The sequence below is a fragment of the Ovis aries genome, chromosome 6 (genome assembly GCF_016772045.2).
Source record: "Ovis aries strain OAR_USU_Benz2616 breed Rambouillet chromosome 6, ARS-UI_Ramb_v3.0, whole genome shotgun sequence".
Classification (NCBI taxonomy): domain Eukaryota; kingdom Metazoa; phylum Chordata; class Mammalia; order Artiodactyla; family Bovidae; genus Ovis; species Ovis aries.
This window is the reverse complement of record NC_056059.1, coordinates 58,111,926-58,138,617: the sequence shown is the minus strand read 5'-3', so window position 1 is coordinate 58,138,617 and position 26,692 is coordinate 58,111,926. Positions and strand designations below refer to the sequence as shown.

Genomic DNA, 26,692 nt, shown 5'->3' with positions numbered 1-26,692 from the left:
AGCTACACATCCGATCTGTGACATGTGTGGTGTGCACATGTGTAGTTGACTGTATTGATCTGATTCTCTCCTGTCCCTCAGAGTGACCCTGAGCTCAGCAGGGATTATCATCTCTATTCCACAGTCAAGAAAACTGACCCAGGAGCTTTCAGGCAGCCCTCTAATGGGAGCTTGGCTGGCAACTCCCTGAATGACCGTGAACAAGTTAGCTGACCTTTCCTGGCCTCAGTTCCTGGCCTCCCCCCTGGGGGTGATAACCCCTACCTCCCAGCATCTGTGGGAATCATGAGACACACACCTGGCAAGCTGAGCTAAGGGATCCGCTTCCCACACTTGTCACGAGACCCCTCGCACCCAAGCTTGTGCTGCAACGAATGGCAGGCTGCCGCACTGTGGAGCTTCTGACCAGCTCAGCACAAAGGCCGCACACACGCAAACCAAGACACTCATGTGCAATCACAAATACAGTTCGGGAAAAACGGCACACGCACACACACGTCTCTTCTTTCACCCAGGTTTTTAAGTGAGCTCCTAACCTGGAACACCCGGGGATGAAACCTTGGGCCTTTGATGCAGAGGGGCTGAGGTCAAGGGCTTTCGGCTGTGCACAGGGCGGAGTGCTCTTGCAGGGCCCCGTTAATCCCGAGGAACCATCCCAGGTCACAGGCATCTCTGCTTAATTGCATCACCACCTCCTGGTGCCAAAACACACACAGCCTTGCAGTCATGCCCAGAAATGTGTCCCCGACTGCGGCAGCATGCAGCTGGCAGTGACAGAACCCTGGTCCTCCAAGGATGTTTTTTCACACTGCTGTATATTCTTCAAAACCGTAATTATAAATGGCTTCGTGGTATTCTATCAAGTTGATGCATCAATAATCATGTTAATCCAGTCATCGAATGTTGGCTCTCTAGTTACTTGCAAGTTTCTGTTATAAATGACAATTCTAAACATCTTTGTATGTACTGCTTTTCCCCTATTTTGGCTTATTTCCCAAGCATACATTCCAAGAAATGGGATTACTGAATCAAAGGATAGGAATATTTTACTGGCTCATGATACACACTGCCAAATTGCTTCCCAAATGGGAATAATCAACATACAATGCCACTAGCAACATTAAGAATGTGCCAGACACAGTACAGCCTTGGAATTGGGTACTGGCATTAAAATGTTTCATTCTGTTAATCTAGGAAGCTAAAAAACTATACGTTATTTACATTTAAATTATGCACAAAGCTACATACTTCCCCAGCTATTATTAGTCTGCTCTATGAGTCTCCTTTAGTGAATTCCTTTCCATTCTCGGCTCATCTGCTATTGGAGACTCAGTGTCTTTTTCTCTCTGCTGTCTGTGGACATTACAATGAAGCCATCAACCTTGATGGGAACAGAACTAGTCACATACTTTCCACCCACCCCACCCCCTACCCCCCAGCTGGGGTGGGTGGGGGGAAGTCTCAATGGTGGAGCATCTGCCCAGGTATCAAAGGGGTTCAGTGTCTGTGGGGAATTTAAAAATAGTAATAAACCCAACTGAAAGTTGGTCTGCTTTTTATTATCACCGCAATGCAAGCAATTCTCAACAATGCCAGGGGTAAAGGACGCCTCCCTGCCATATCCCTACCCTCTTGGTATGGCAGCGATTGGCCTTTTGACAAGCTTTCAATGGCACAACCTGCCTGAGCCGTGAGGACTCCTCCCAAGGCAGAAGGGGCAGCCTCACCACTGTGATTCTGAAGAGCATCTTCTGAACAAGGGAGCTTTGGTGAGATGCCGGTTTCTCTCCTACCAGCTCAAGCAGAACCGAGACCTGTCTGGCGTGTTTACGATGGAGTCACCCACTGCAGCCTTTCCAAGGTGTGTGTGGCTACCCCAGGGATCTTGCTGAAAGGCAGATTCTGACTCAGCAGGTCTGGGGGGCGGGACTGGATTCTGTGTTAAGTTCTACGCAGTAGGACAGTGGTACTGGTCAGGAGCCCACGTGAGGCAGGGCCTGCAGGATGCTGAATGTGGGCTATGTGCTCCATCCTCCCAACCCCGCTCCCCTGCAATCTTCCTTGCACTGACCTGAGGCTGCAGGGCACGCCCTGTGATGAGACAGCCCTGACGTCCCTTCCCTTCCTTTCTGTTTATTCCCAGGGCTTCCGCCTTCCTGAGAGCGGGTTGTTAAGGCTTACATTCAACTGACAACTTTAAGTCACACTGAGCAGCTGCCCCAGAGCCCTTTGCCTGGGACCCTGTCAGCTCTGGGCTGGCCTCTCGGCGGCGGCTCCGAGCCTGTCTGTGTTGAGCGGGAGCTGCAGGGCCCTGTCCTTGGTGACTCTGCCCACCCTGGATGCAGACTGTGTCCCAGAGGCTCAAGTAGAGGTTTCCACAGAGAAGGCATTTAGTGAAACGCAGCTTGTCTATCTCAGGGGTGCACCCGGCTCCATCCTTTCACACACAGAACAATTAACTCATCCACGTGCAAGGAACACAGTATCATTTCCACCCTGCAGGCTCTCCCAAGTTGTACCTCTAAGCTGAACTTGAGACTAGAGCACCCTCTGCAGGAAGGGGAGGGGCATCAAGAAAACAGAAAGCTGGACAGCCCACAGAGGTCAAGTTCCAGATGGACCGTGTGGGAGGGGAGAAGGGCCGAGAGCTGCCTGGTACCGTGAATCTGGTTTCCCAGCGAGACCTGTGACAGGCTGAAAACCTGGACCTCAGAAGCAGGTGCTGTGTCCCTACATGCCACATCCAACCCCCCACCTCCCCTCAAGAAAGCTGAAGCCGTGCCTAGAAGGTCTCTTACCCCTGTGGCTTTGCACGTGCTGTAACTGCGGGACAGTTGACTGCAGCCCATGCGCCAGGGCTGTCCCACCGCATGCTCTGCAAACAGCTTTATTGCAGCACAGTCACTTCACTCCACACGCACACTGGCTCTGGCCACTTTCAGGCTCCAGAGACTGAGCTTACCTCACATGACCTTATGGCTCACAAAGCCTGAAACACTTTCTCCCTGGCCCTGTGCAATAAAGCTTTGTGACCCCGTGGACTGCAGCCTGCCATGCTCCTCTGTCCATGGGATTTTCCAGGCAAGAGTACTGGAGTGGAGTGCCATTGCCTCCTCCTAGAAGAGGCCTGGCTGAACCCAATTCCCTCAGCTCCCTGCCAGGCCTGCTCACTGCTCACTCCTTGCACAGCCTGCTCCTGCAGCCCTTGCACACACACTCCTGGAACTCCCACCACACTTGCAATCATCACTGTGTTACACACTCCTTTTCTGCATAGGATGGGCCCTGGTGTCCCAGAGTCTATTACACTCTTGGTTCTGCCACCCTATACAGGGTGCTGGGCATTTACTCCCTCTGTGCCCAGTGTCCCAGCAATGAAAATGAAGATTATGAAGCCATACACTGTGCCCAAGAGTTGTTAGGGAGCCGAGGGACTAAAAGATTACCAAATTCAAAACATGTACCTAAAATAACTCAGGTACACACACACACACACAACTGTCCTCTCTCCACGCTGTGACCATTTCTATTCTTCCAACATTTAAAGAACATCCTCACATCCTAGTGAGTATCCTTTAGAGAAGAGGGGAGGAAAACGGGATTTTTTTTTTTTCCTGGGGCTCAATATCCAGAAGGTAATAACATCAGCAAGGCTGCCCGCCTTTGAGCCCAGGCAGCAGGTCAAGGTGGTCACCGGCACAGACTTGGGTTTAGGGAACCAAGGCTCTTGGGTTCGCCCCAGCAGCCAAAACACAGAAGGATGCACAATGAATGCTCTGAAAGACAGTAAATGCTCAGCAAGGTCAGAAAGGAAAGTATCACAGGGTGGAGGATTCTGTCTTAACGGACAATACTGGAAAACTCTGATTAAATGATACCTGGAGGCACTTGGTGGAGCTGAGTAGTTGCTAAAGCATTTGCCATGAGAGAGCCTCAGTCTGAAACAACACCTTTCCACTTCTTGGCCATGTGACTGTGGGCCAGCTAATTAACCACTCTGAACCCTAGGTTTCTCATGAGTTAAAACCAGCTGTCTTCTCAGGAGGTCATGACTGAATAAGCTCAGGTGTGTATATGCAGAGTTGCTCAGAACCTGGCAAAAAGTAGGGCGTCAATAAGTCAGAGCGATTCACACTGAGAGGAAGGCGCCAGGGAAGTAAAAAAGAAAGTGCAGAGTTGAAAAGCACTGCTCCTTCACATAAGTAAATGAAATGTGCAGAGACCCAAAGCGGCACCGGGGCAAAACCCTCTCTCTCAGGCTGGACGTGCCTCCTTTTCTGGGTTCGGCACCAAAGGAGGAGCAGCAAATGGAACCACAAACTGCTGCGTTTGTGCGTGCAGCCCACCACTCTCAGATGAGCAGGAATTCTCAGACTTTTTAAAAACATATCTTTATTTCACTATTGGTTTTAACATAATTGCTGTAAGTGTTGGGCTTATGAGAGGCCCGGCCGCTGAGTCTGCAGTGGCCCAGTGCTGAGATCCCTTCCGCAGCACTCAGCCATCTGGCCTCAGGACACTCTCAAGGGTGACCTCACCTTCTGCAAGGCAGTTCAGTCCTGTATGGTCAGCAATCATTACTGGAAGAGTCTTCCTGACACAGAGTCAAAATCTGCTCCCACTCTTACCCCAGACCATTTAACAACTGGTCAAGCTGCAGTTCCCAAGTCACTTCATTCTCAACCTCTTAACATTTCAGAGAGTGATACATGCATACATGCAATTCTACTGCACACAGAAACCAGAGGTATGGGACCACAGATGTGGAACTGAATACTGTTCACAAACACACACACCATGAAACAAACTTACAGAATATACACTCCTTATCACAACTTCATAGCAAGATATTTTAGAAGATTCCAATTAATGCCATTCAGCACAAAAATCAAAGCACTCATTTTACAAAAGCCTACAAAGAATAAAAGCTATGAATCTTGGAAGAACAAACGATGAGGGGTGAAGCCTCTTAACTGTAAGAAATTACAGTTACAATTCTTACAAACTGTAAGAAACTGTGCTCGGTGTCACACTCATAACACATGCACACTCAGACACACACTTAGTCATGGAGCAAGGCCTTGAGCTGTGCCTCCTACAAGCTACTCAGGACTTGGTAGGTCCTGAGAGGTAGGAAACAGAGGGAGGGAGGGGGGCAGAGAAAGAGAAAGAAAAGGAAGGAAGGAAGAAATTCAGCTTCTGCACATCCAGGATTACGGAGCTTCTGGAGGGTCCAGACTGAACCATACCTGACTGATAGTCTTCTCCATCTGCACCAAGCCCAGGTTGGGTAGTGTGCTTTTTATAAAGTCAACTATGGTTTCTAGGTTTTCATGCTGCAGAATCAAGGGCTTATGGCTTCCCAGCAGACTTAGAGCCACTTTAAATATGACCTCTGATCCCTGAAGAAAGATCATATCTGGGAAAAACACAGAAAAGCCAGAAGTTAATACGGACTCAGTCGCTGATAAAATGACACACTGTCCCCTTTCTCACACACTGAAAAGCAGGACAGTGGGAAACACAACCCTAAATTAGAAGATCCTGATATTTCAGATAGGGTTGTCAAGATAATACTAAGAAAACAATGTATGCAAACATATTGCTAAAATTTTGTCACAAATTCAGATCTTTTTTTCACTCCAAAAAATATACTAAATTCAAACATGCTTCAAAAGTTGAACTGTGAAAAAGAAATTTTTAATTAGTCTGTTTTTCCAGAAATTCTCTGGATTTCAAAGGAGTTATTATTAAAACACATGTTTTCATGGGTAAAACAAAGATTTGTATACTCTACCCTAATTACTGATGCTGCAAGTGAAAAAAATGCCCATTTCCTCTGCTTTGAAATAAGGAGTTTAGTGATGTAAAGATCTTTAAAAACTGTAAAAAGCCTATATCATTGCAAAAGTACATTATTAAAAACAAGTGGAAACAGTGTCAGACTTTATTTTTTTGGGCTCCAAAATCACTGCAGACAGTGACTGCAGCTATGAAATTGAAAGATGCTTACTCCTTGGAAGGAAAGTTATGACCAACCTAGATAGCATATTCAAAAGCAGAGACATTACTTTGCCAACAAAGGTCTGTCTACTCAAGGCTATGGTTTTTCCAGTAGTTATGTATGGATGTGAGAGTTGGACTGTGAAGAAAGCTGAGCGCCGAAGAATTGATGCTTTTGAACTATGGTGTTGGAGAAGACTCTCGAGAGTCCCTTGGACTGCAAGGAGTTCAGTCCTGGGTGTTCTTGGGAAGGAATGATGCTAAAGCTGAAATTCCAGTACTTTGGCCACCTCATGCGAAGAGTTGACTCATTGGAAAAGACTCTGATGCTGGGAGAGATGGGGGCAGGAGGAGAAGGGGACGACAGAGGATGAGATGGCTGGATGGCATCACCGACTTCATGGACGTGAGTCTGAGTGAACTCCGGGAGTTGGTGATGGACAGGGAGGCCTGGCATGTTGCAATTCATGGGGTCGCAAAGAGTCAGACACGACTGAGCAACTGAACTGAAATACTGCTTGTTTAATTTATATGCAGAGTACATCATGAGAAATGCTGGGCTAGATGAAGCACAAGCTGGAATCAAGATTGCTGGGAGAAATATCAATAACCTCAGATATGAAGATGACATCACCCTTATGGCAGAAAGTGAAGAACTAAAGAGCCTCTTGATGAAAGTGAAAGAAGAGGGTGAAAAAGTTGGCTTAAAACTCAACATTCAGAAAACTAAGATCATGGCATCTGGTCCCATCACTTCATGGCAAATAGATGGGGAAACAATGGAAACAGTGAGAGATTTTTATTTTGGGGAGCTCCAAGCTGGTTTTAGAAAAGGCAAAGGAACCAGAGATCAAATTGCCAAAATCTGCTGGATAATGGAAAAAAAGCAAGAGAGTTCCAGAAAAACATCTATTTCTGCTTTATCGACTCTGCCAAAGCCTTTGATTGTGTGGATCACAATAAACTGGAAAATTCTGAAAGAGATGGGAATACCAGACCACCTGATCTGCCTCTTGAGAAACCTGCATGCAGGTCAAGAAGCAACAGTTAGAACTGGACATGGAACAACAGACTGGTTCTAAATAGGAAAAGGAGTATGTCAAGGCTGTATATTGTCACCCTGCTTATTTAATATGCAGAGTACATCATGAGAAACACTGGGCTGGAGGAAGCACAAGCTGGAATCAAGATTGCCGGGAGAAATATCAATAACCTCAGATATGCAGATGACACCACCCTTATGGCAGAAAGTGAAGAGGAACTAAAGAGCCTCTTGATGAAAGTGAAAGAGGAGAGTGAAAGAGATGGCTTAAAGCTCAACATTCAGAAAACGAAGATCATGGCATCTGGTCCCATCACTTCATGGGAAATAGATGGGGTACAGTGGAAACAGTGTCAGACTTTATTTTGGGGGGCTCCAAAATCACTGCAGATGGTGACTGCAGCCATGAATTAAAGATGCTTACTCCTTGGAAGGAAAGTTATGACCAACCTAGATAGTATATTAAAAAGCAGAGACATTACTTTGCCAACAAAGGTCCATCTAGTCAAGACTATAGTTTTTCCAGTGGTCATGTATGGATGTGAGAGTTGGACTATAAAGAAAGCTGAGTGCCGAAGAATTGATGCTTTTGAACTGTGGTGTTGGAGAAGACTCTTGAGAGTCCCTTGGACTGCAAGGAGATCCAACTAGTCCATCCTAAATTAGATCAGTCCTGGCTGTTCACTGGAAGGACTGATGTTGAAGCTAAAACTCTAATCCTTTGGCCACCTGATGTGAAGAGCTGACTCATTTGAAAAGACCTTGATGCTGGGAAAGATTGAGGGCAGGAGGAAAACGGGACAACAGAGGATGAGATGGTTGGATGGCATCACTGACTCAATGGACATGGGTTTGGGTGGACTCCAGGAGTTGGTGATGGACAGGGAGGCCTGGTGTGCTGCAGTTCATGGGGTTGCAAAGAGTTGGACACAACTGAACTGAAAATCACTGCAGATAGTGGTTGCAGCCGCAAAATTAAAAGACGCTTGCTCTTTGGAAGAAAAGCTATGACTAACCTAGACAGCGTATTAAAAATCAGAGACATTACTTTATCAACAAAGATCCGTCTAGTCAAAGTTATGGTTTTTCCAGTAGTCATGTATGGATGTGAGAGCTGGACTATAAAGAAAGCTGAGCACCAAAGAACTGATGCTTTTGAACTGTGGTGTTGGAGAAGACATTTGAGAGTCCCTTGGCCTGTCTGCAAGGAGATCCAACCAGTCCATCCTAAAGGAAATCAGTCCTGAATAGTCATTGGAAGGACTGATGCTGAAGCTGAAGCTCCAATACTTTGGCCACCTGATGTGAAGAACTGACTCCTTGGAAAAGACACTGATGCTAGGAAAGATTGAAGGCGGGAGGAGAAGGGGACGACACAGGATGAGATGGTTGGATGGCATTACCGATGCAATGGACATGAGTCTGAGTAAGCTCTGGGAGTTGGTGATGGACAGGGAGGCCTGGTGTGCTGCAGTCCATGGGGTTGCAAAGAGTCAGACATGACTGAGCAACTTAACTGAACTGAATTAAATAAAAAATTTTTTTCACTCTGAGAATTCAAAGAACTTTATCAGAGTTATTTTCTAGTTCTTGCCATTTTTTCCCTTAGAATGGCTGGCAAATGCTAACAATTCCCACATCGACTATGCAGAGGGGAGGCAAGCGGCCCCTCAGTTAGCCCACCCTCCCTCTCCCTTTCCCAGAGGTGAGGCCATTCAAAAAAGAGACTCCAATGCCCTGGTGCTCAAGTATAGAACCAGTAATTCACTGTTGGGTGACTAAGTTTGGGAAAGTGACCTAACAACTGGAATAATAATGTAAGAAGAAATAGAATTTTAAAAGACAGGGACATAAATCTAATTAGAGGCAAAAAATTTTCTTTTTTTAGGGTGGGGGGAGCTGCAGGCGAATGGAAGAAACAAGGCAGCTATAAATGCCATCAAGTGAAGGAGGACAGAAGCAGGGGAGAGAGTGTGCCCCAGACCTTGGAGAACCCATAGAAACTCCCCAGATAAGGAGTCAGGGAGTAATATGCTCAGCAAAAGGCAAAGCAGGTGGAAATGCAGACAGGGGTGAAAGCACACAGGAACCTGGAAGAGCAGGTAAGGTGGGAGTACCTTATTCTCCCTCCAGAAAGTTCAAAAATTAAGGAACTTTTAATTAATAGTACACAAAATGTGACCTATATACCCACTGCCCCAATCCAGCTACTGTCATTTCCGCCCATCTCCCAATCCTTATACACTTACAGACTGGAATTTAAAAAACAACAACAACACAATAATCTCCTTGGAAAAGTGAGTTGATTTTCTGCATTTGAACATCCCTGCACGAGGAAGTGAGCTGTGAAGGCTTCCAGCAGCGTGGCAGGAGCCCTGCTCACCACCTCATGGCCAACTCTCCTTTTTTGAGCCACCAACAAAACAGGCAAAGGGGTTTAGCTGGCAGGAGAGGGAACCTAAAATTCGGCTGACTCCACCATGTTGCAAACTGCTTGCTGAGAACACTGCAAATAACTACTTTGCTTTGAAGACACTTCAGCAGCCCTGTATCATGTTAACCTGTATGGGCACTCTATTTGAAACTCCCCACAAAATAGAAGTTCAGTTTTCCTGTGGGGGGAAATGATTGACTCCAGGCACATGGCCAATTAGGTGAACTTGCCCTGTATCTCTTTTGCAGCCACCTTCGTCTTCGTCTAGGGCAATCCCTCTCCTGCACTTTCTCTGGGAGGCTGCAGTCCTCCCACGGAGACCCCCCACAACCTACCAGGATCGGGTAGGAGGGAGATGAACGAGGACAACCGCCTGGCCGCAGAACAACCGCACAGTTTCTGTGAACACCCGCTTCTTCACCATGGCATTATGTTACCCGGAAGAGCTGTTTTTCCAGGCCATCCATACAACCTTATTTTCCAATCTCTTTTAGTCCTGAAGCCTCTCAGAATCCTTCCCTACATTACAGGTGGCTTTTGTGTTTTTGCCAAACTTTTGGTTTTTATATTCCACCTCCTCTCTCATCTAACTTGGCAGAATGCCCTACAGAAAACATCTGGAGCCTAATAACAGCACAGCTGCCACCTCTAGCAGGAGCAAGAATGGTCCTATTTTTCAGACTTTTCCCCCAAGGTAGATGTTAGAAGATGAAAAGAACCAGCATCTCTCCCAGGAGGGACCCTCTGCACCCAAAGAGGAAAAATACAGGAGGGGGCGATTTCACATTATGTGACATCCAGACAGAAGGACTGACGCCCAGGCTCATCACAGCTCGACGTGAAGGTCGAGCACAGGCATCACTGGCAGCTGTCCCTCCAAGTAGTGTATACTTAATTAGAGACAGAAAGTAAACTGAAAGTGTTGGCTACTCAGTCGTGTCCAGCTCTGCAACCCCATGGACTGTAGCCACCAGGCTCCTCTGTCCATGGGATTCTCCAGGCAAGAATACTGGAGTGGGTTGCCATGCCCTTCTCCAGGGGATCGTCCCAAGTCAGCGACTGAACCCAGGTTTCCCCCATTGCCCCATTGCAGGCAGATTCTTTACCAGCCTGAGTCACAATTATTAACCTATATATGGGCTATGTTGACTGCAAACTGAGATAGATTCCTTTACTTACATATAAAATGCTGCTGCTAAATCGCTTCAGTCGTGTCCAACTCTGTGCGACCCCAAAGATGGCAGCCCACCAGGCTCCTCTCCGTCCCTGGGATTCTCCAGGCAAAAACACTGGAGTGGGTTGCCATTTCCTTCTCCAATGCATGAAAGTGAAAAGTGAAAGTGAAAGTCGCTCAGTCATGTCTGACTCTTCGAGACCCCATGGACTGCAGCCCACCAGGCTCCTCCGTCCATGGGATTTTCCAGGCAAGAGTACTGGAGTGGGGTGCCATTGCCTTCTCCGATATAAAATGCTGAATAGTTAACAAAAGTTCACATGTTTTTAGGTTTATCCAGGCCTAAATGCCTATAATGAAATGGGCCTCAGACCAAAAAAGCCTACTGTGTTTGAATGGTAGGCTTTGGGATTTAAAATGAAGCTATCCACTATCATGGAGCTAAGTCACCCATGCTAAATACAGAAATGGTTTTTTAAAAACCTGTCTTTTCTAGGAAATCTACTAATAAAATGGTTCATTTTTAAGTATTAATAGAGGAAATAGTGACATCACAAGACAACACTGCCCTAAGTCCCCATGTCCTGCCTATAATCTCAGGAGCTCTGAGCCCTTTAGCCAGCGGGACATGGGGTTGGCGGGATCCACGAATCACAGACACTGGCATTGTCATGCATAATGTATGAGAAACTCCGAGACCCACCTCTGCCTGCACAGTACGGAGAAGACGACCCTGCTTTTGTGGCTTTAGCTTTATTTAGGAAGTCATTAGGATGAGCTTATGCTCTAGAGCCCAGGAATTGCAACTACTAAAGCCCGCACACCCTAGAGCCTGTGCTCCACAGGAAAAACCACAAGGAGAAGCCTGTGTACCACAGCTAGAGAGCAGCCCCTACTCACCCCAACCAGAGAAAAGCCTGCACAGCAACGGACACCCAGCACAACCAACAAATACATACGTAAAGTTAAAAAAAAAAAAAAAAAAAGCACAGGTGTTTAAGTTATCAAGTGACTCAGCAGAAATGGTACTAAAAACCACTCGGTATGTGATGATGATCAGTTCTTTAATAACCACTTGCTCCACAATAAACAAATAAAAAGAACTGTCAGAGTCACCATTTCATCCTAAAGCACGGAAGCACACTGGACTGGAGCTGACTGTTCACAGCGCCTCACTCAGCTGCTATCCCTGCCACATCAAGGCAGACTTTCACATTTTTAAGTTTTAATTTCTTTAAATTGAAGCATAATTGACAAGGCAGTTTTGAGACTTTACATGTGAACACTTATTTAACTTTGACAGAGGCAATCTTCTTGAAAAGTAAATTGAGAAATGGGGAGATGGTTTGAAATGTGACCCACCTATGGTCACAAGGACAGACAAATGGGAAGCTGAGGTGGGGGCGTGTGAGACCAGACCGTGAGTCAGTGATACAGAGGAGCTTTCAAGAGCTGGGCAGCAGAGGAAGCAAAGTAGAGCCAAGGGCAGAAGAGGAGAGAGGAGGCGGAGGAAGAGGAGATGCAGAGGAAACCCAGAAAGAAGAGTGGCCCAGAAGTCCCCGGCTGGAAAGTCTTGAGGCGCTGTCACTGAGCAAGCCCTGGGCCAGAGAGGTGGAGGAAGACAATTCAGGAGAAATGTCTCTGGACCATGCGCCCAGCTCCCCGGTCTAGCCTTCAGGACATTTGCTCCAGTGAGAGTCTGGCAGGAGGAAATCGGACCTTATTCCCACAAGAAGGCATCGAGGGGCGGCCCTGATCATCAGAAATCAAGCAGGTCCTGAAACTCAGAGAACTTAACCTCCTCACTAAATGAAAATGACAACATCCTGTTCCTGCAGATACAGGTCTGAAAATAAGAACCATCACCATGGAGAAACCACACCCGGTTCCCATCGAACCTGAGAACCCAGGTTTTGCAAGCAGCCTCACACACACTCACCAAAGACTCTAGCGACGAAGCCCAGGGGGAACTGTGAGGCAAACACGGTGAGGAACCAGGGCGCGGCATAGAGGCTGGGGCCGATCTCGTGCTCCTCCAGGTGGTTGTAGAGGTCCCTGTGGTAGTCGTGGAGCAGCCTCGAGAGCTGGTACATCTGGATCTGCAGGAACACACACAGGGTCTCAGGGAGGCAGCAGCCTCCACCCCAACTCGGAGGGGAAAGAGAAGGACCACGAGGCTGCACATGGCTCCCTAGACCCTGGCCTCAGTTCTCTCGTGTCCAGCCAGTGCTCGCCAGGGCTGCTGCCACAAGGCTGGGGCTGGCCGGCACTCAGGGCAGGGCTCCTCAGCTAAGAGACGTTCCACATCTGTCTCAGGAAAATGATCTGTAAGTTCTCCTACAAATACACGTTATTAGCGAAACTCAAAGCTAGGGGAGTTGGAGATAAACAGCCAGCCTCTCGCAGAGAGTAAAGCGGGAGGGAAGCATTCTGCAGCAGGATGCTGCTGAACCTATTCCCTTAGTAAGTTCCGGCTGAATCCCCCCAACCCCTCAGGAGGCAGGACAAGTGTGACTTCTTCAGGTTTATAACACAGGCGAGTTACAGTAAGATGACAAGGGTTGATCTCAAGATGGAGAAAATAATTTTTCCAACTGGGCTGGACCCAGGGTGGCAGGGGCTCAGGCATGGGGGTGCAGGGTCCCTGGCAGAGGAACCGGCAAATACACTGGGAGGTGGGAATCAGACTACCTGAAGGTGGATTCAAAGAGAAAAGGTAAAAGGAAGGGCCCTGGAGTCAGACAGGCCTGGGTTTACATCCCAGCTCTGCCAGCTGCTACTGCGTGACCGGCTCAGATTATTGACTATGTAACTTTTCTGAGCCTCAGCTTTCCTGTCTGTAAGCTGGGATCAGCGCTGCCTTCCTGAGGGTGGAGGAGGTGAATGCGCGTGAACCACCTGGTGCAAGGCTAGCACAGAGTAAGTTCTCAGCAGTGACAGACGCTGCAATGGTGACTGATGGTGGGAAATTTCCTTAGATACACTCGGAAAGGGATCATAAACGTGTTTATCGTAGCATTTAACTTTATCACAGGCAGAAGGAAGGCTTTCTACCTGTAAAATAATCATGTCCGGCCGATATTGTTTCCTCAGTCCCATGTCAAACATCAGAAACTTGAGCATGTTAAACGCCTCTTCTTCACCCATATGAAGCAGCAGGATGCCTGCTACAAAGCTGAGACCTTGGCAATAGCCCACTTCTTGGTCTAGAAGCGAGTAGGCCTTCAGGATGTTGTAAAGTGACAGCTGCCCTGCTCCTAGCTGAGCAGAGTAGTACGGATGTGTTGGAAAGGTTCGCCCTGTAAAAACAAAACACGTTAGCTGTAATTTTTAAAAAGCAAAGTCTATTGAACCAGAAAATCCAATGTGCTTCAAGTTAAAGCAACAGATCTTTACAAGTGGGATCATGTCATATATTAGCTCTGTAAACAAAGTCAGCTGGTTGTGCTTGGAACAACTTTTTGTTCTTTGCAATTAAAAAAGCAGCAATTAATCATGCTTTCAGGTGAAAGAAATGAGAACCACCTTCAGGCCTGCAGATATTTGGGTTTCAATCTATAAAAGAAAGAAAACTGTGCATCCTCTCAACAGGCACCTGCTCTCCAGAGACCTGTGGTTCTCGACTGCACCCCATGCCAGCACCATCACCCTGCCCCACCACGCCCTGATCCGCTCTCCCCAGATTACTTGTTTCCCTGCAAGTGCTTCACACAACTCACACATTTCTACACAGTAAGTCCCCTACATACAAATGAGTTCCATTTCGAGAGAGTGTGCATAAGTTCAATTTGTTTGTAAGTCCAACAAAGTTAGTCTAGGTCCCCAACTAACACTATCGGCTGTACAGTGCCGTACTATCATAGGTGTATAAATTTTCACAGAAATAATGAACAAAAAACCAAACATTTTAAATCTGACAGTGCAGTACCTTGAAAAGTACAGTGTAAGAGCTGGCATACAAGGGCTGGCATTGAGTGAACAGGCAGGAGGAGTTACTGACTGGAGGAGGGAGAGGAGGTGGGAGACGGCAGAGCTAAAGGACCGTCAGCAACAGGAGATGCAGGGCAAGCTGCAGTTTCACTCACGGCTGACACTGATGGTTCAGGTTCTGGTTCCTCGGTTGAACCAGATCCACATCTGCATCTTTGAAAGTTCGTAACTTGAAGCTTCGTATATGGGCGACTTACTGTACTTTTAAACCATAGGCAGTACTCTGATACACACTGGGGAGCAGCAGGCATTTTCTTTTATACAAAACAGTCGCCTCTCAAAAAGAGGTTAGAATAAAATGCTCTCAAATCCTGATTTTCACAAAAAAGCTAGTACTCAGACAAAATGGAAAGATTTCTTTTGTTCAGGAGGCCTGTGAGGTTGATGCCTGTCAAATCCCATCTCCCCGTCCCATCCTGGAATGTGACTGATGGGGAAGTGTGTTTCCAGGGAGCAGAAAAGGGCCTGAAGAAAGAGATGCTCAGTTGAGGCCACGCATGGACCCAGGTGAGAATTAATGGCCTCATCAAAGGCAGAAGTGCACCAAAGCCACGAGGAAAACATTCACCTTGATTATTCGGTCTCCGCAAAGGGAGGAAGATACATTCCAGTGTTCTTCCCCAGCCCTGTGAGAAAGCATTTCATCAACCCAGATTGGTTTGCTGCTGCTGCTAAGGTACTTCAGTCATGTTCGACTTTGTGCCACCCCACAGACAGCAGCCTACCAGGCTCCCCTGTCCCTGGGATTCTCTGGGCAAGAACACTGGAGTGGGTTGCCATTTCCTTCTCCAACGCATGAAAGTGAAAAGTGAAAGGGAAGTCGCTCAGTCGTGTCCGACTCAGAGTGGTTGACCTGAACTTAATTTAAGTCAAAGTGTTAGTTGCTCAGTTGTGTCCGACTCTGCAACCCCATGGACTGTAGCCCATCACGCTCCATGGGATTTCCCAGGCAAGAATATGATTTATGAGGACAGCAATAGCCTTTTCTGATTTCCTGTCCTGTGTTCATCTCTTTCCTGCTGCTCTACCTCTCCCCGCAGCAAACCTTCCCCAAACACGCCCTGCACACATCACCCCGCTGCGGGAAAGCCATCAGCGGGCCCCTCTGGGGCTCCATGCGCTCCCATCCTCGCCTGCCCTCCTGGCCTCACGCTCTGCTGCAGGGAACAGCTCTTCCCACCCAGGTTCCATGGAGTGGGAGCACAGTGCCTCTCTGCCCTGTCCTGCCCGCACCCATCCCCAGCTCTCTTTGGGTCTCCAACAGGAAAGGGTGGCAGAACACACAGGAGTTGCGTGATGTGGAGGAACACCAGGAAAGGTTTAATTATTTTTAAATTTGATCTGTCCGTGTTATCATTTTTGCTCATCAGTCGCCTTCTCATATCAGAGAAGGGCCCCCCACACCTCCTGATCTTTAGTTATTAGCCCAACCAGCCACATCTTCCCTGTCGCAGAGTCTTAGGGACCGGCCCTGATGTTCTTGATGAAGGAAAGCTGTCTGCACCAGCCTGAACAGGGCTCCTGTATGTTCCATGGGATTCTCAAGTGTCATTCCCTGAGACAGCAAGACAGGCCCCGAGCCCCTCCCAGGCTCAGGGAGAGTCAGGCCTCCAGTTTCTGACTGAGAGGAGCGGCTGTCCAGCTAGCATGAATGCAGCTCCTGCTTTACACTAACCTGTATTTGGGAAGACAATGCCTTCCTGTATTTACCTAACACGGTAAATATTGATAGACATGATCCATGTCAAAAAGGCCCTTTGGGCTTCTCAGTCGTGTTTAAGAGTGAAGGAATCCTGAGATCCACAGCTTGGGAACAACTGCTCTAGATAAATACCATGGCTCACACACTCCTGGCCACACTCTAGGCAAAGGGAGGGGGCAGGCCTCGCGGGTGGAAAAATGGACCAGGTTACATGTTTGTGGATAATCACAGCTACGTAATCCAGCACTGAGGTCAGCAGCCTTCAGCCCTAACTGAGGTCCTCTGCTAACCCTGGGAAGGAAAAACACTCATCTTCTGAAGACCGTACATGTGTAGCTGATCTGCAGCAGGCGAGTCCTGGGCAGTGCGCACACAAAACACGTTCAGTCCTCCACATCCTGCTTGCTCATTCAGAGGACACCCACAAGGCTGCTCAGGCTGCACTGGGGTGCAAGACAAGTTTCTTTCCTCTGTATTTTTTTCACAAAGAGCCTGGAGATTTCTGCCTCTCTAGGGAGGGGTACTGACAGACTAGCAATCTTACTGTGGAGCTCGGTTTCCTCATGTGCAGAAGGAAGAGTAACCTTATAACCATGTGAGCACCAAGGCTCCCTCCTGGCTGAGAACGGTGATGCTGAGATCTTCTCACAGTGCGTGAGTTATGACTGGAGGGAAAATGCCCTTTGAATGATGCCTCACAATTAAAAAAAAACAAACAAAACTCACTCATCAGTTGTTCAGTGTCTGCTTCCCCATTAGAACTCATTAGGGCTCTTAGAATGAGGGGATGCACCATATAAGCTTGAGACGCATTTGTGGCTCACCACCAAACGGTATAGATGGGCAGGGGATTAAGAAGGCAGAGCTCTCCTGTACGCAGACTACTTTTAGAAACAGTTGTCTGAGTCCAGTGACTGAGCTAGAACTGGCTCCCACAGGCCTGTGCGTATCTCTGCTCAACTCCATGATCAGTGATAGCAAATTGGTAGCTCAGATTAGCCAAAGTGAATGTTTACACCAAGGAAATCTATAAATGTTGACATCAGGGCTTCTTTTGAGGGGTCTGGGGGAGCTGGTTGTTGCCAGCACAGCCCTGACTGGCTGGAAGGGTGTAGAGAGATGTCAGACCACTGAGAGAGCAAGTCACCCCATTTTATTCCTTTACCATCCACATTTAGTTACATCATTTTGAACTTAAAAAGGATATTTAGAATGGTCAAATAAATATGAAATCATGATATGCTCTGGCTATCAGAGGCTGTGGCATACCATTTGGAATGACGCATGTAGCTTTGTGTTATATGTGTATAGCTCTTATTGCAAGAATTTATTAAGACTTGAGTTGTGATCGTTCAACTGACCTCCCTTAGGCAAAGTCCCCAAGTGGACAGGAAGGTGTGTTATGTAAAAAGATTGCTGCAGGACAAATCCTAGGTACTTTTCTGTCTTTTGCCGTTAATGTTTTTTAGTTTTTCTCATGGGACTTAAACCCAAAGATGAAGCAGAAAGTTGTGCTCACCACCAGCATCCCTCTGCTGGTCATGAACAGCCCCGTGTACTCCTCAAAGCACACTGCATGCGGCTCCTGGCAGCAAGGCCAGGCAGGGGAGGAGGGAAGCCCTTCCCTGTCCTTCTATGGTAGGGCATCTTCAATACTCTCAGCTGATCCTTCATCTCAGAGGTTTGTCTCCTCACCTTGAAGGGTTCTAAAAACAAGGAGAAAATTCTCTCGTGTAACACCTGGATTATAGCTCCTCTTCTTCTAGATACCAGGCAGGTTTTATCTCTTAAATGTTTTAAGTGGAAGCACAAATCAATGACAGCTGCCATGCTGGCTTCTTGACTCGAATAGATCTTTGAATATGTGCTTTGCCTCTCACTGAAGCTTGGAATTATGTGCTTTGCCTCTCACTGAAGCACAGACATGCCCAAACCTGCCCAAACCTGCTTAGGGAGCACTGTTAAGACAGTCTCTGAAAGTCCATCAAAAAATGCTATCTGTGGTAATGGAAAGACTCATCAGACCTCTGCAGGGTATGTAAAGCAAGCCACCACTTTACTGACATCCTGTAAAACAGAGATTAAAACGACAAGTCATCAATGTTGGGGGTGATCAGGAGCAGTTTCTAATCGGGAAACTGCTCTAATCAGGAGCACTGCCCTCTGATTCAGTGGTATCCCTCCATTTCTGGACCTGGTCCAGTGTTGCTCTGGCCAAGCCTCCGATTGTGGGGAAGGCTGGACAGCCTCCTGGGGGAAGCACTGACGGCGGCATGCCTGGGACAGGAGCAGCTGACGGGGCAGAAGATGACGTGGAGCCTGAGGGGGGGTCTTGCTACTCCGTGTCCCCCATGGCCACATGTGGCCACAACTAGACGGGAGGCACAGCCAGAGGGCAGGATGCCGGCAGCAGAGGCTGTCCCTCCAGGATGGAGAGCCAGGGAAGAGGAAGGTTGCGATTACCTAAGGGCAGCACAAATACATCAGCTGGAGCCGGGCCTAGAGGGTGGGGCAGCCCCTGGACTAAGGCCCAGCATGGCTTGCTCAGTGTCACATGCTGCCGTTTTCTCCTGGCTGGGTGGGGCCAACTCTAACGACGTTCCTCCACCTAACCAGAGGAGGGGATGGCTGTGCTGGTCCACAGCGGGCAGAGCCAAGACAGAGAGGAGCCATACGGTGTCTGGAGGGGACATGATACAGAGACTAAGAAGACCAAGGTTCTAGCACTTTCTGCCAGTAAGTAGCAGCCCGTAACTTGGGCAAAGCACATCACCTCCGAAGTGGAAATTGTGTACACCTTCATACAGGGTTGAATAAAGCTGAAATTCAACAAAGCTAGTGAATATGGCTCACAAACTGCAAAACACTGCCCAACCATTCAACTGTTGTTCAGTTGCTCAGTCGCGTCCATCTCTTTGTGACCGTGTTGGGGCCACCGGGAGGAGGGCAATAGGGATCAAACCCCCTCCTCACAGACGGCAAACAAAGATTGGAAGCAAAGGTCAGGTGGTCTCAGTTAGGGTAACGATAGCGCCTGAACCTGCATGTTGTAACTGTTAACTCTCCCACGCCTGCATGTTGTGAAACATTACTGACATAACCAGTCATGCAGAGCAGGGGTGTATAAAACTGAGTCCTCCGCAATCATCGGACGGGTCCTTGTTGGGAACCGATTCCCCTTGGACCCGCTGGCGTAATAAACTGTACTCCACTGTCCTGAGTGTCTTCTGGGGAGTTTTGCGACTCTGGATTCTACGTTTCTGGTGTGTTGGCCGGGAAGCCCTTGGAGAGACAGGCCTATGGAGCCTCCGCCTGTGACTCGCTGGGACGAGAGCCTTGGGAAGGGGAAGGTGTCTCCTCCCTCGGATCAGCTCTTGCTTTAGTGACTTGTCTTTCTAGGCAGACTTCATGAGACTGTAGACGACAGAAGGGAAGCACGCAGGTAGGTCCCTTTGTAATAGTGGAAGAAGGGACCTGATCAACACCTTGGGGCTGGATGAGTCTGAGGTGGCTGTGTCCTCTTAGGCTCAGTGGGGAATTTACTGAAATAAGTAAAACTCTGTTAACTGAATCTCTGCTGATTGTTTGTCAACACAAATTTTTATTTTCTGGTTTCCAAAGGACTGTCCCCTTTGCCGCAACACCCTCCTGTTCTCCTTAGGGATTCAGGGACCTCCTGAACATTGTTTAGGACCGGACTGGGAAGTGGGGCTCTGGGTGTACATTTGTCTGCACCAACCCATATAAGACAGATCTGGGTTTTGCCGGGATCAGACTTGTGCGAGGAGTACGTAGAAGCCTTAATTGATTGGATTTCGCTGGCTGCTGACAGAGAAACACAAGAGGTAGTATCATTGAAAGACTTGGTAGGTAAGGCCCTTTTCACCCCGGTCGTAGCCGAGGTGAAGTGGCAGTTGTCATGCTCCTTTGAGTGGAGACATGATGGTGGCTGGGGTACAAGACCCTGGCAAAGGAGCAATGAACTAGAAGTTGGACTTGCTGTAAGTGATAGGAAGAAAGTGAAAAACAGGATGGGTAGTGGAGAATCCAAGCCAACCGTTCCTAAATGCATGATTAAAAACTTCAAAAAGGGCTGTGGAGGAGACCGTGGTATAAAGTCAACCCCACACAAGCTTGGAACCTTCTGTGAGATAGACTGGCCATCCTTTGGGGTGAGATGGCTCTCAGAGGGAACCCTAGTATTGGACAGAGTTCAGGCTGTGTACTCTGTGGTAACCGGATAGCCTAGCCACCCAGACCAGTTCCTGTACTCATGGCTACTCACTGCACAAAACCCATCCCCTTGGGCCAGGTATGTTATCTTGGAAAAGGAGAAAGAAAGATTTTTCTGGCACAAGCAGAACCCAAGCAAGAAAAGTTGAAGGAAATATATTATGATTCGGAGGAGGAGGAACTCCCACCTTCCCCTCCACACTGGGGAACATGAGGTGGACCCCCAGAACAAGAGGAAGGGACGAGAGAGGAGGCAGGCTTTCCTCCTCCGCCTCCCCCAGTGGAGGCGGTTTCTCTCCCTCCTACTGTGCCAACATTATATCCACCTCTCCCCGGTTTAGAAGAGGGAAAAAGGGAGAGCCAAGTGTTTGGAGGTGGCTGAGGTCTACGAAGGCACCCTGAGAGAGAGAGGTGTTGCAAATGCCTCTTAGGGAGGTCCAAGTGGCACCGCAGGTGGGGCCAGATGGACACACCCATCCTGGCCCCCCTGCTCTTTACTATCAGCCGTTCTCTACCACGGGTCTCTTGAACCGGCAAAGGCACACCCCTCTCGCAGGGTATGGTTGGGAAGCAGCAGGGTATGATTCATCTAATGGAGACTATTTTCAGGACCTACCGACCAGTGTAGGATGACACAGCCCAGCTTCTCCTCACCCTCTTCAGTATGGAAAAGAGACACTGGACCCTCACAGAGGCACGTAAGTGACTCCAAGAAACGCACCAGAGGGCCAACTGGACCCTGAAAGTTGGGCCTGAGGAGCCACTCCTGACACAAGACCAGACTGGACTTCAATACTGACCAAGGTAAGCAACCTTGGAAAGGTCTAAGACGGCCATTATACAAGGCCATTATACAAGAAGGGGGCTTGCAGGCCTACTAACATGGCCAAGACTAACGTCGTGATCCAAAAGGCAGACGAGACTCCCACAGAGTTTTATGAGAGACTGTGTCAGCCGTTTGACAATACACCCCCTTTGACCCAGAGACCCCTGAAAACCAAAGAAATGCCACCCTTGTGACCCAGTCGTATCCAGGTATTAGAAGGAAACTCCAAGATGGAGGGGTTCTTGGATCTTACCAGCATCCAAATGACAGAAATTGCTGATGAAGTTTTTGTCAGTCGGGATCAGGAAACTACAAAGAGGCTGAGAAAAAGCAAAAGGAGAGGGACAGAAGGTCCTGTCAAAAGACAGCTCTCCTGGCAGCTGTGCTGGGCCGCCCAGATCTCAGTGAGCAGCCAGCTGCTACCAAGGGAAGGTGAACGGACGCTACGCCAGTCATCGGCGGGGGGGAGCCCCGGAACCCCGAACAAGGCTGTTTCCTGAAGTATGGGCTGAAGGTACCCACCCTGGACTAGTGGAAAACCACCATCCGGTAATAAGAGTCGAAGGTGAGGGCCCAGCGCATAAGGAAAAAACAATATTCTATGCCACTGGCTGCCAGGGAGGGAATCAGGCTCCTCATTGATAGGCTGAAGGTAGCAGGCACACTGGTGGAACATCAATCACCACGAACACCCCTATCCTCCCGGTGAAGATGGACGGGTGAAAAGATTAGCAGCCAGTTCAGGACTTGAGGTTAGGAAATGAGGCGACGGTGACCTTATACCCAAATGTCCCTAACGCCTATACTCTGCTAAGCCTAATGCCTCCTAATGCCCAGTATTTTACCTGTTTGGACTTGAAAGGTGCTTTCTTTTGTACAAGAGTGGCTGCAATTAGCCAAAGAATTTTTGCTTTCTAATGGGAAGACCCCAGGACAGGTCAGAAGACCCAGCCGACTTGGACTCAGCTGCCACAAGGATTTAAAATTCCCCTACGATATTTGAGGAAACCCTGGCAACACATCTCCTCTCCTTCCCGTCGGATGCTACTAAGTGTCAGATCCTACAATTGTGGATGACTTACTCCTGATGGCAGAGACTCATTCTCAATGCTGGGAGTAAGATTCCCTTGGGCCTGCTGGACCAGGCTGGATATCAAGTATCGTGGAAAAAAGCCCAGATCTGCCAGACTGAAGCAAAGTACCTGGGATTTGTTATAAAGCAAAGGAGGTGTGCCTTGGGCTTAGAAGGAAAACAGGTGAGCAATCAGACAAACCAGCCTACTACCAAAATGCAAGTGAGAGAAATTTTGGGAGCCGTAGGGTTTTGCCAGATCTGGATACCTGGCTTTTCACAAATAGCTAATCAAGAACTTTACTGTGAAAGCCCCCCAAAAAAGGTGCAACCACCCAGCAACTTATCTGCCGGTGAGCCAAGGCCCTCCCAACGACTGTGAGGAGATGCTAGAGGAAGTCTTTTCTAGCTGACAGGACCTCAGAGATGTCCCCTTAAGTCAACCAGCTGAGACTTACAACACAGATGGGACCAACTACCTGGGACAGGGACACGGGAAACTGAAGATGTGACCACAAAGGATCCAGCAGTCAAGGCAGGATGACGCCCCACACACTGGTCGGCTCAGCGAGCAGAGCCCAGGGCACTTACACGAGCCCTAAAACTGGCTAAAAGAAAGAAGGTAAATATACGTGCTGACTCACGGCATGCCTTCACTACCTTACGTGTACACGGAGCATAAATAATGAAAGGGGGCTAATGACTGCATCCAGCAAGGAGATAAAAAATAAAGAGGACACTCTGCTTCTGTCGGAAGCAGTGTGGGAATCCGCTGCAGGGGCAGTCATACCCTGTAGGGGCCACCAAAGGGCGGACACACCTCAGGCAAAAGGGAACTGTCTGGCCGATCGAATGGCAAAGCAAGCAGCCGCCCAGGACAATACAGCAACCAAGCTTACGGCGACACCTGTGGTGTCTAGCCTACTAACCGCCCAAGCGGCCCCAGCTGATGGCAAGGAAGAAACCACCTGCGCACGAACTGAGCAAGGAATGCTGTGGGAGGACGGATGGTGCAAACTCTCAGATGGGAGACTTTTCGACCCCTCTCAGTTGGCATTTCAATTGGTTGCGGATTTCCACTATTTTGTCATACCACCTCTAACAGGCTTGTATGCAGATGTAAGCCTCCGATGCATAACCTATGCCAAAAATAACCCGGCTCCCAAGGAGACCATGCCTCCCGGGATACAGTTAAAGGGGACCCCTCCATTTGAACATCTAGAAGTGGACTTCACTGAGGTAAAGCCATGCCGAGGATACAAATATTTGCTGGTAATGGTATGTACTTTTACGAGATGGGTGGAAGCTTAGCCCACCAAGATTGAAGCAAAGGAAGTGGCCCGATGTATGCTGAGAGACATCATTCCTAGATTTGGGTTCCCTCTGAGTATAGGATCAGATAATGGACCAGCATTTGTGGCTGAGTTACTCCAACTGGTTTGCAAAGAAACTATATACAGCATAGAGGTCACAAAGCTCAGGAATGGTTGAGAGAATGAACCGGATTATCAAGGTGACTCTGGCAAAATGGATGCAAGAAACTGGCACCCCCTGGATGGACATGCTGCCATCAGTGTTAATGAGGGTCAGGATGACCCCCCCGGTCACATGGGTATTCCCTCTATGAGATAATATTTGGGAGGCCTCCCCCAGTTATTTGGGAAGTAAAGGGAAATTTCTCCAAGCCAGGCTTCAGCAATACATGAACCGTGAACTTCCAGATGTTCAAGCTGGTTTTAGAAAAGGCAGAGGAACCAGAGATCAAATTGCCAACATCTGCTGGGTCATGGAAAAAGCAAGAGAGTTCCAGAAAACATCTATTTCTGCTTTATTGACTATGCCAAAGCCTTTCATGGTGTGGATCACAATAAAACGTGGAAAATTCTGAAAGAGATGGGAATACCAGACCACCTGACCTGCCTCTTGAGAAACCTATATGCAGGTCAGGAAGCAACAGTTAGAACTGGACATGGAACAACAGACTGGTTCCTAATAGGAAAAGGAGTACGTCAAGGCTGTGTATTGTCACCCTGCTTATTTAACTTATATGCAGAGTACATCATGAGAAACGCTGGGCTTGATGAAGCACAAGCTGGAATCAAGATTGCCGGGAGAAATATCAGTAACCTCAGATATGCAGATGACACCACCCTTATGGCAGAAAGTGAAGAGGAACTAAAAAGCCTCTTGAAAGTGAAAGTGGAGAGTGAAAAAGTTGGCTTAAAGCTCAACATTCAGAAAACGAAGATCATGGCATCTGGTCCCATCACTTCATGGGAAATAGATGGGGAAACAGTGGAAACAGTGTCAGACTTTATTTCTGGGGGCTCCAAAATCACTGCAGATGGTGACTGCAGCCATGAAATTAAAAGACGCTTACTCCTTGGAAGAAAAGTTATGACCAACCTAGATAGTATATTGAAAAGCAGAGACATTACTTTGCCAACAAATGTCCATCTAGTCAAGGCTATGGTTTTTCCAGTGGTCATGTATGGATGTGAGAGTTGGACTGTGAAGAAAGCTGAGCCCCGAAGAATTGATGCTTTTGAACTGTGGTGTTGGAGAAGACTCTTGAAAGTCCCTTGGACTGCAAGGAGATCCAACCAGTCCATTCTAAAGGAGATCAGCCCTGGGTGTTCTTTTGGAAGGAATGATGCTAAAGCTGAAACTCCAGTACTTTGGCCACCTCATGAGAAGAACTGACTCACTGGAAAAGACTCTGATGCTGGGAGGGATTGGGGGCAGGAGGAGAAGGGGATGACAGAGGATGGATGGCTGGATGGCATCACCGACTCTATAGACGTGAGTTTGAGTAAACTCTGGGAGTTGCTGATGGACAGGGAGGCCTGGCGTGCTGCAATCCATGGGGTCGCAAAGAGTCGGACACGACTGAGTGACTGAACTGAACTGAAAGGGAAATCTATTACAAAGAGGAAGGATGGAGATGTCTCGACATCTGGAACAGTTAGGGAAGGTGATCCATGACATCACCCCCTGTGTTCAGGAGAGAACTCCACTTTCTCTTGGCAGTAATGTACACCCATACTCGCCAGGAGATTTAGTATGGGTAAAGGATTGGCAGCAGCAGATGCTCTCCTGTTCGGCACCACGACCCTACCAGGACTACAAACTCAGGATAATGTGTTCCTGTCCTGGGCCCACTCATATGGGAACTTCTGTAACACTTGTAACTGTTGGGCTTCTGGTGCCACACCTTTGTCAGTGATAGACGGACTTCCTTGGTGGGTGTCTCCCTTGCACAGAGGGGACTTCAGCCACCTCTGGTCGTTCTTGAGACAACAACGAGAAACGTTTCTTCCTTTGGTAACTCACAACCTGTCGATTCTTTCTTGGTGTAGCCTGGACTCTAACCAAATTAATTAAGGCCATGAGGTGACATCTGAGATAAAAGCTATGTCTAATAGTAATCTTCCTTTTTGGTTATCAGTATTTTCTTGGACCAAAGGTGATTGGTGGAAAAACCTTTTTGCAATTATTCTGTTAATCACTGTATTAATTTTAGGCCTTGAATTCTCCAGTGTGTAACTCAGGGTGTAACCTCTAGACTGACAGCTTTGCTACAGCTACATTGTCCCTGGAACAATAATGACCCATGACCTTTACCCATCCTTAAAGATAAGATGAGCATTTAGAGGGGGAAATGTTGGGGCCACTGGGAAGTGGGCCAAGAGGAATTAAACCCCCTCCTCACAGAGGGCATGGAGAAGGCAATGGCACCCCACTCCAGTACTCTTGCCTGGAAAATCCCAGGGACGGAGGAGCCTGGAAGGCTGCAGTCCATGGGGTCGCTAAGAGACACAACTGAGCAACTTCACTTTCAATTTTCACTTTCATGCATTGGAGAAGGAAATGACAACCCACTCTGTTCTTGCCTGGAGAATCCCCGGGATGGGGGAGCCTGGTGGGCTGCCGTCTATGGGGTCGCACAGAGTCAGACACGACTGAAGCAACTTAGCAGCAGCAGCAGCAGCACAGATGGCAAACAGAAAGTGGTCAGGCTGTCTCAGATTAACGACAGCACCTGCACCTTCAAGTTGTAATTGTTAATTCTTCTGCGCCTGCATGTTGCAAAACTGATTAATAACATGTAACCAGTCATGTTGTGGCTTAAAACTCAACGTTCAGAAATGAAGATCATGGCATCCAGTCCCATCACTTCATGGCAAATAGATGGGGAAACAGTGGAAACATTGAC

The 26,692-nt window shown here is 48.1% G+C and overlaps 1 protein-coding gene and 1 long non-coding RNA gene across 16 annotated transcripts in view; one reads left to right on the top strand and one right to left on the bottom strand.

The window, feature by feature from the left end:
- The window catches only part of TBC1D1 (TBC1 domain family member 1), a 225,338-nt gene that overhangs the window by 5,385 nt on the left and 193,261 nt on the right, over window positions 1–26,692 (bottom strand). For 13 of the 15 annotated variants that reach the window (XM_012179797.5, XM_060417586.1, XM_042251311.2 and 10 more), the window contains 3 exons: window positions 13,708–13,952; window positions 12,593–12,752; window positions 5,250–5,419 (listed from right to left, as the gene is read on the bottom strand). In XM_012179797.5, the coding sequence (XP_012035187.2) occupies window positions 5,250–5,419; window positions 12,593–12,752; window positions 13,708–13,952 (575 nt within the window). Of the gene's footprint in view, window positions 1–536; window positions 5,420–12,592; window positions 12,753–13,707; window positions 13,953–26,692 lie in introns of all 15 variants that reach the window. The other 2 variants (XR_009601146.1, XM_042251312.2) reach the window with 2 other exon arrangements.
- On the top strand, window positions 19,499–22,981 carry LOC121819826 (uncharacterized). Its single transcript, XR_006060145.1, has 2 exons — window positions 19,499–19,787; window positions 21,188–22,981. It is a non-coding gene; the product is annotated as an uncharacterized LOC121819826 (long non-coding RNA).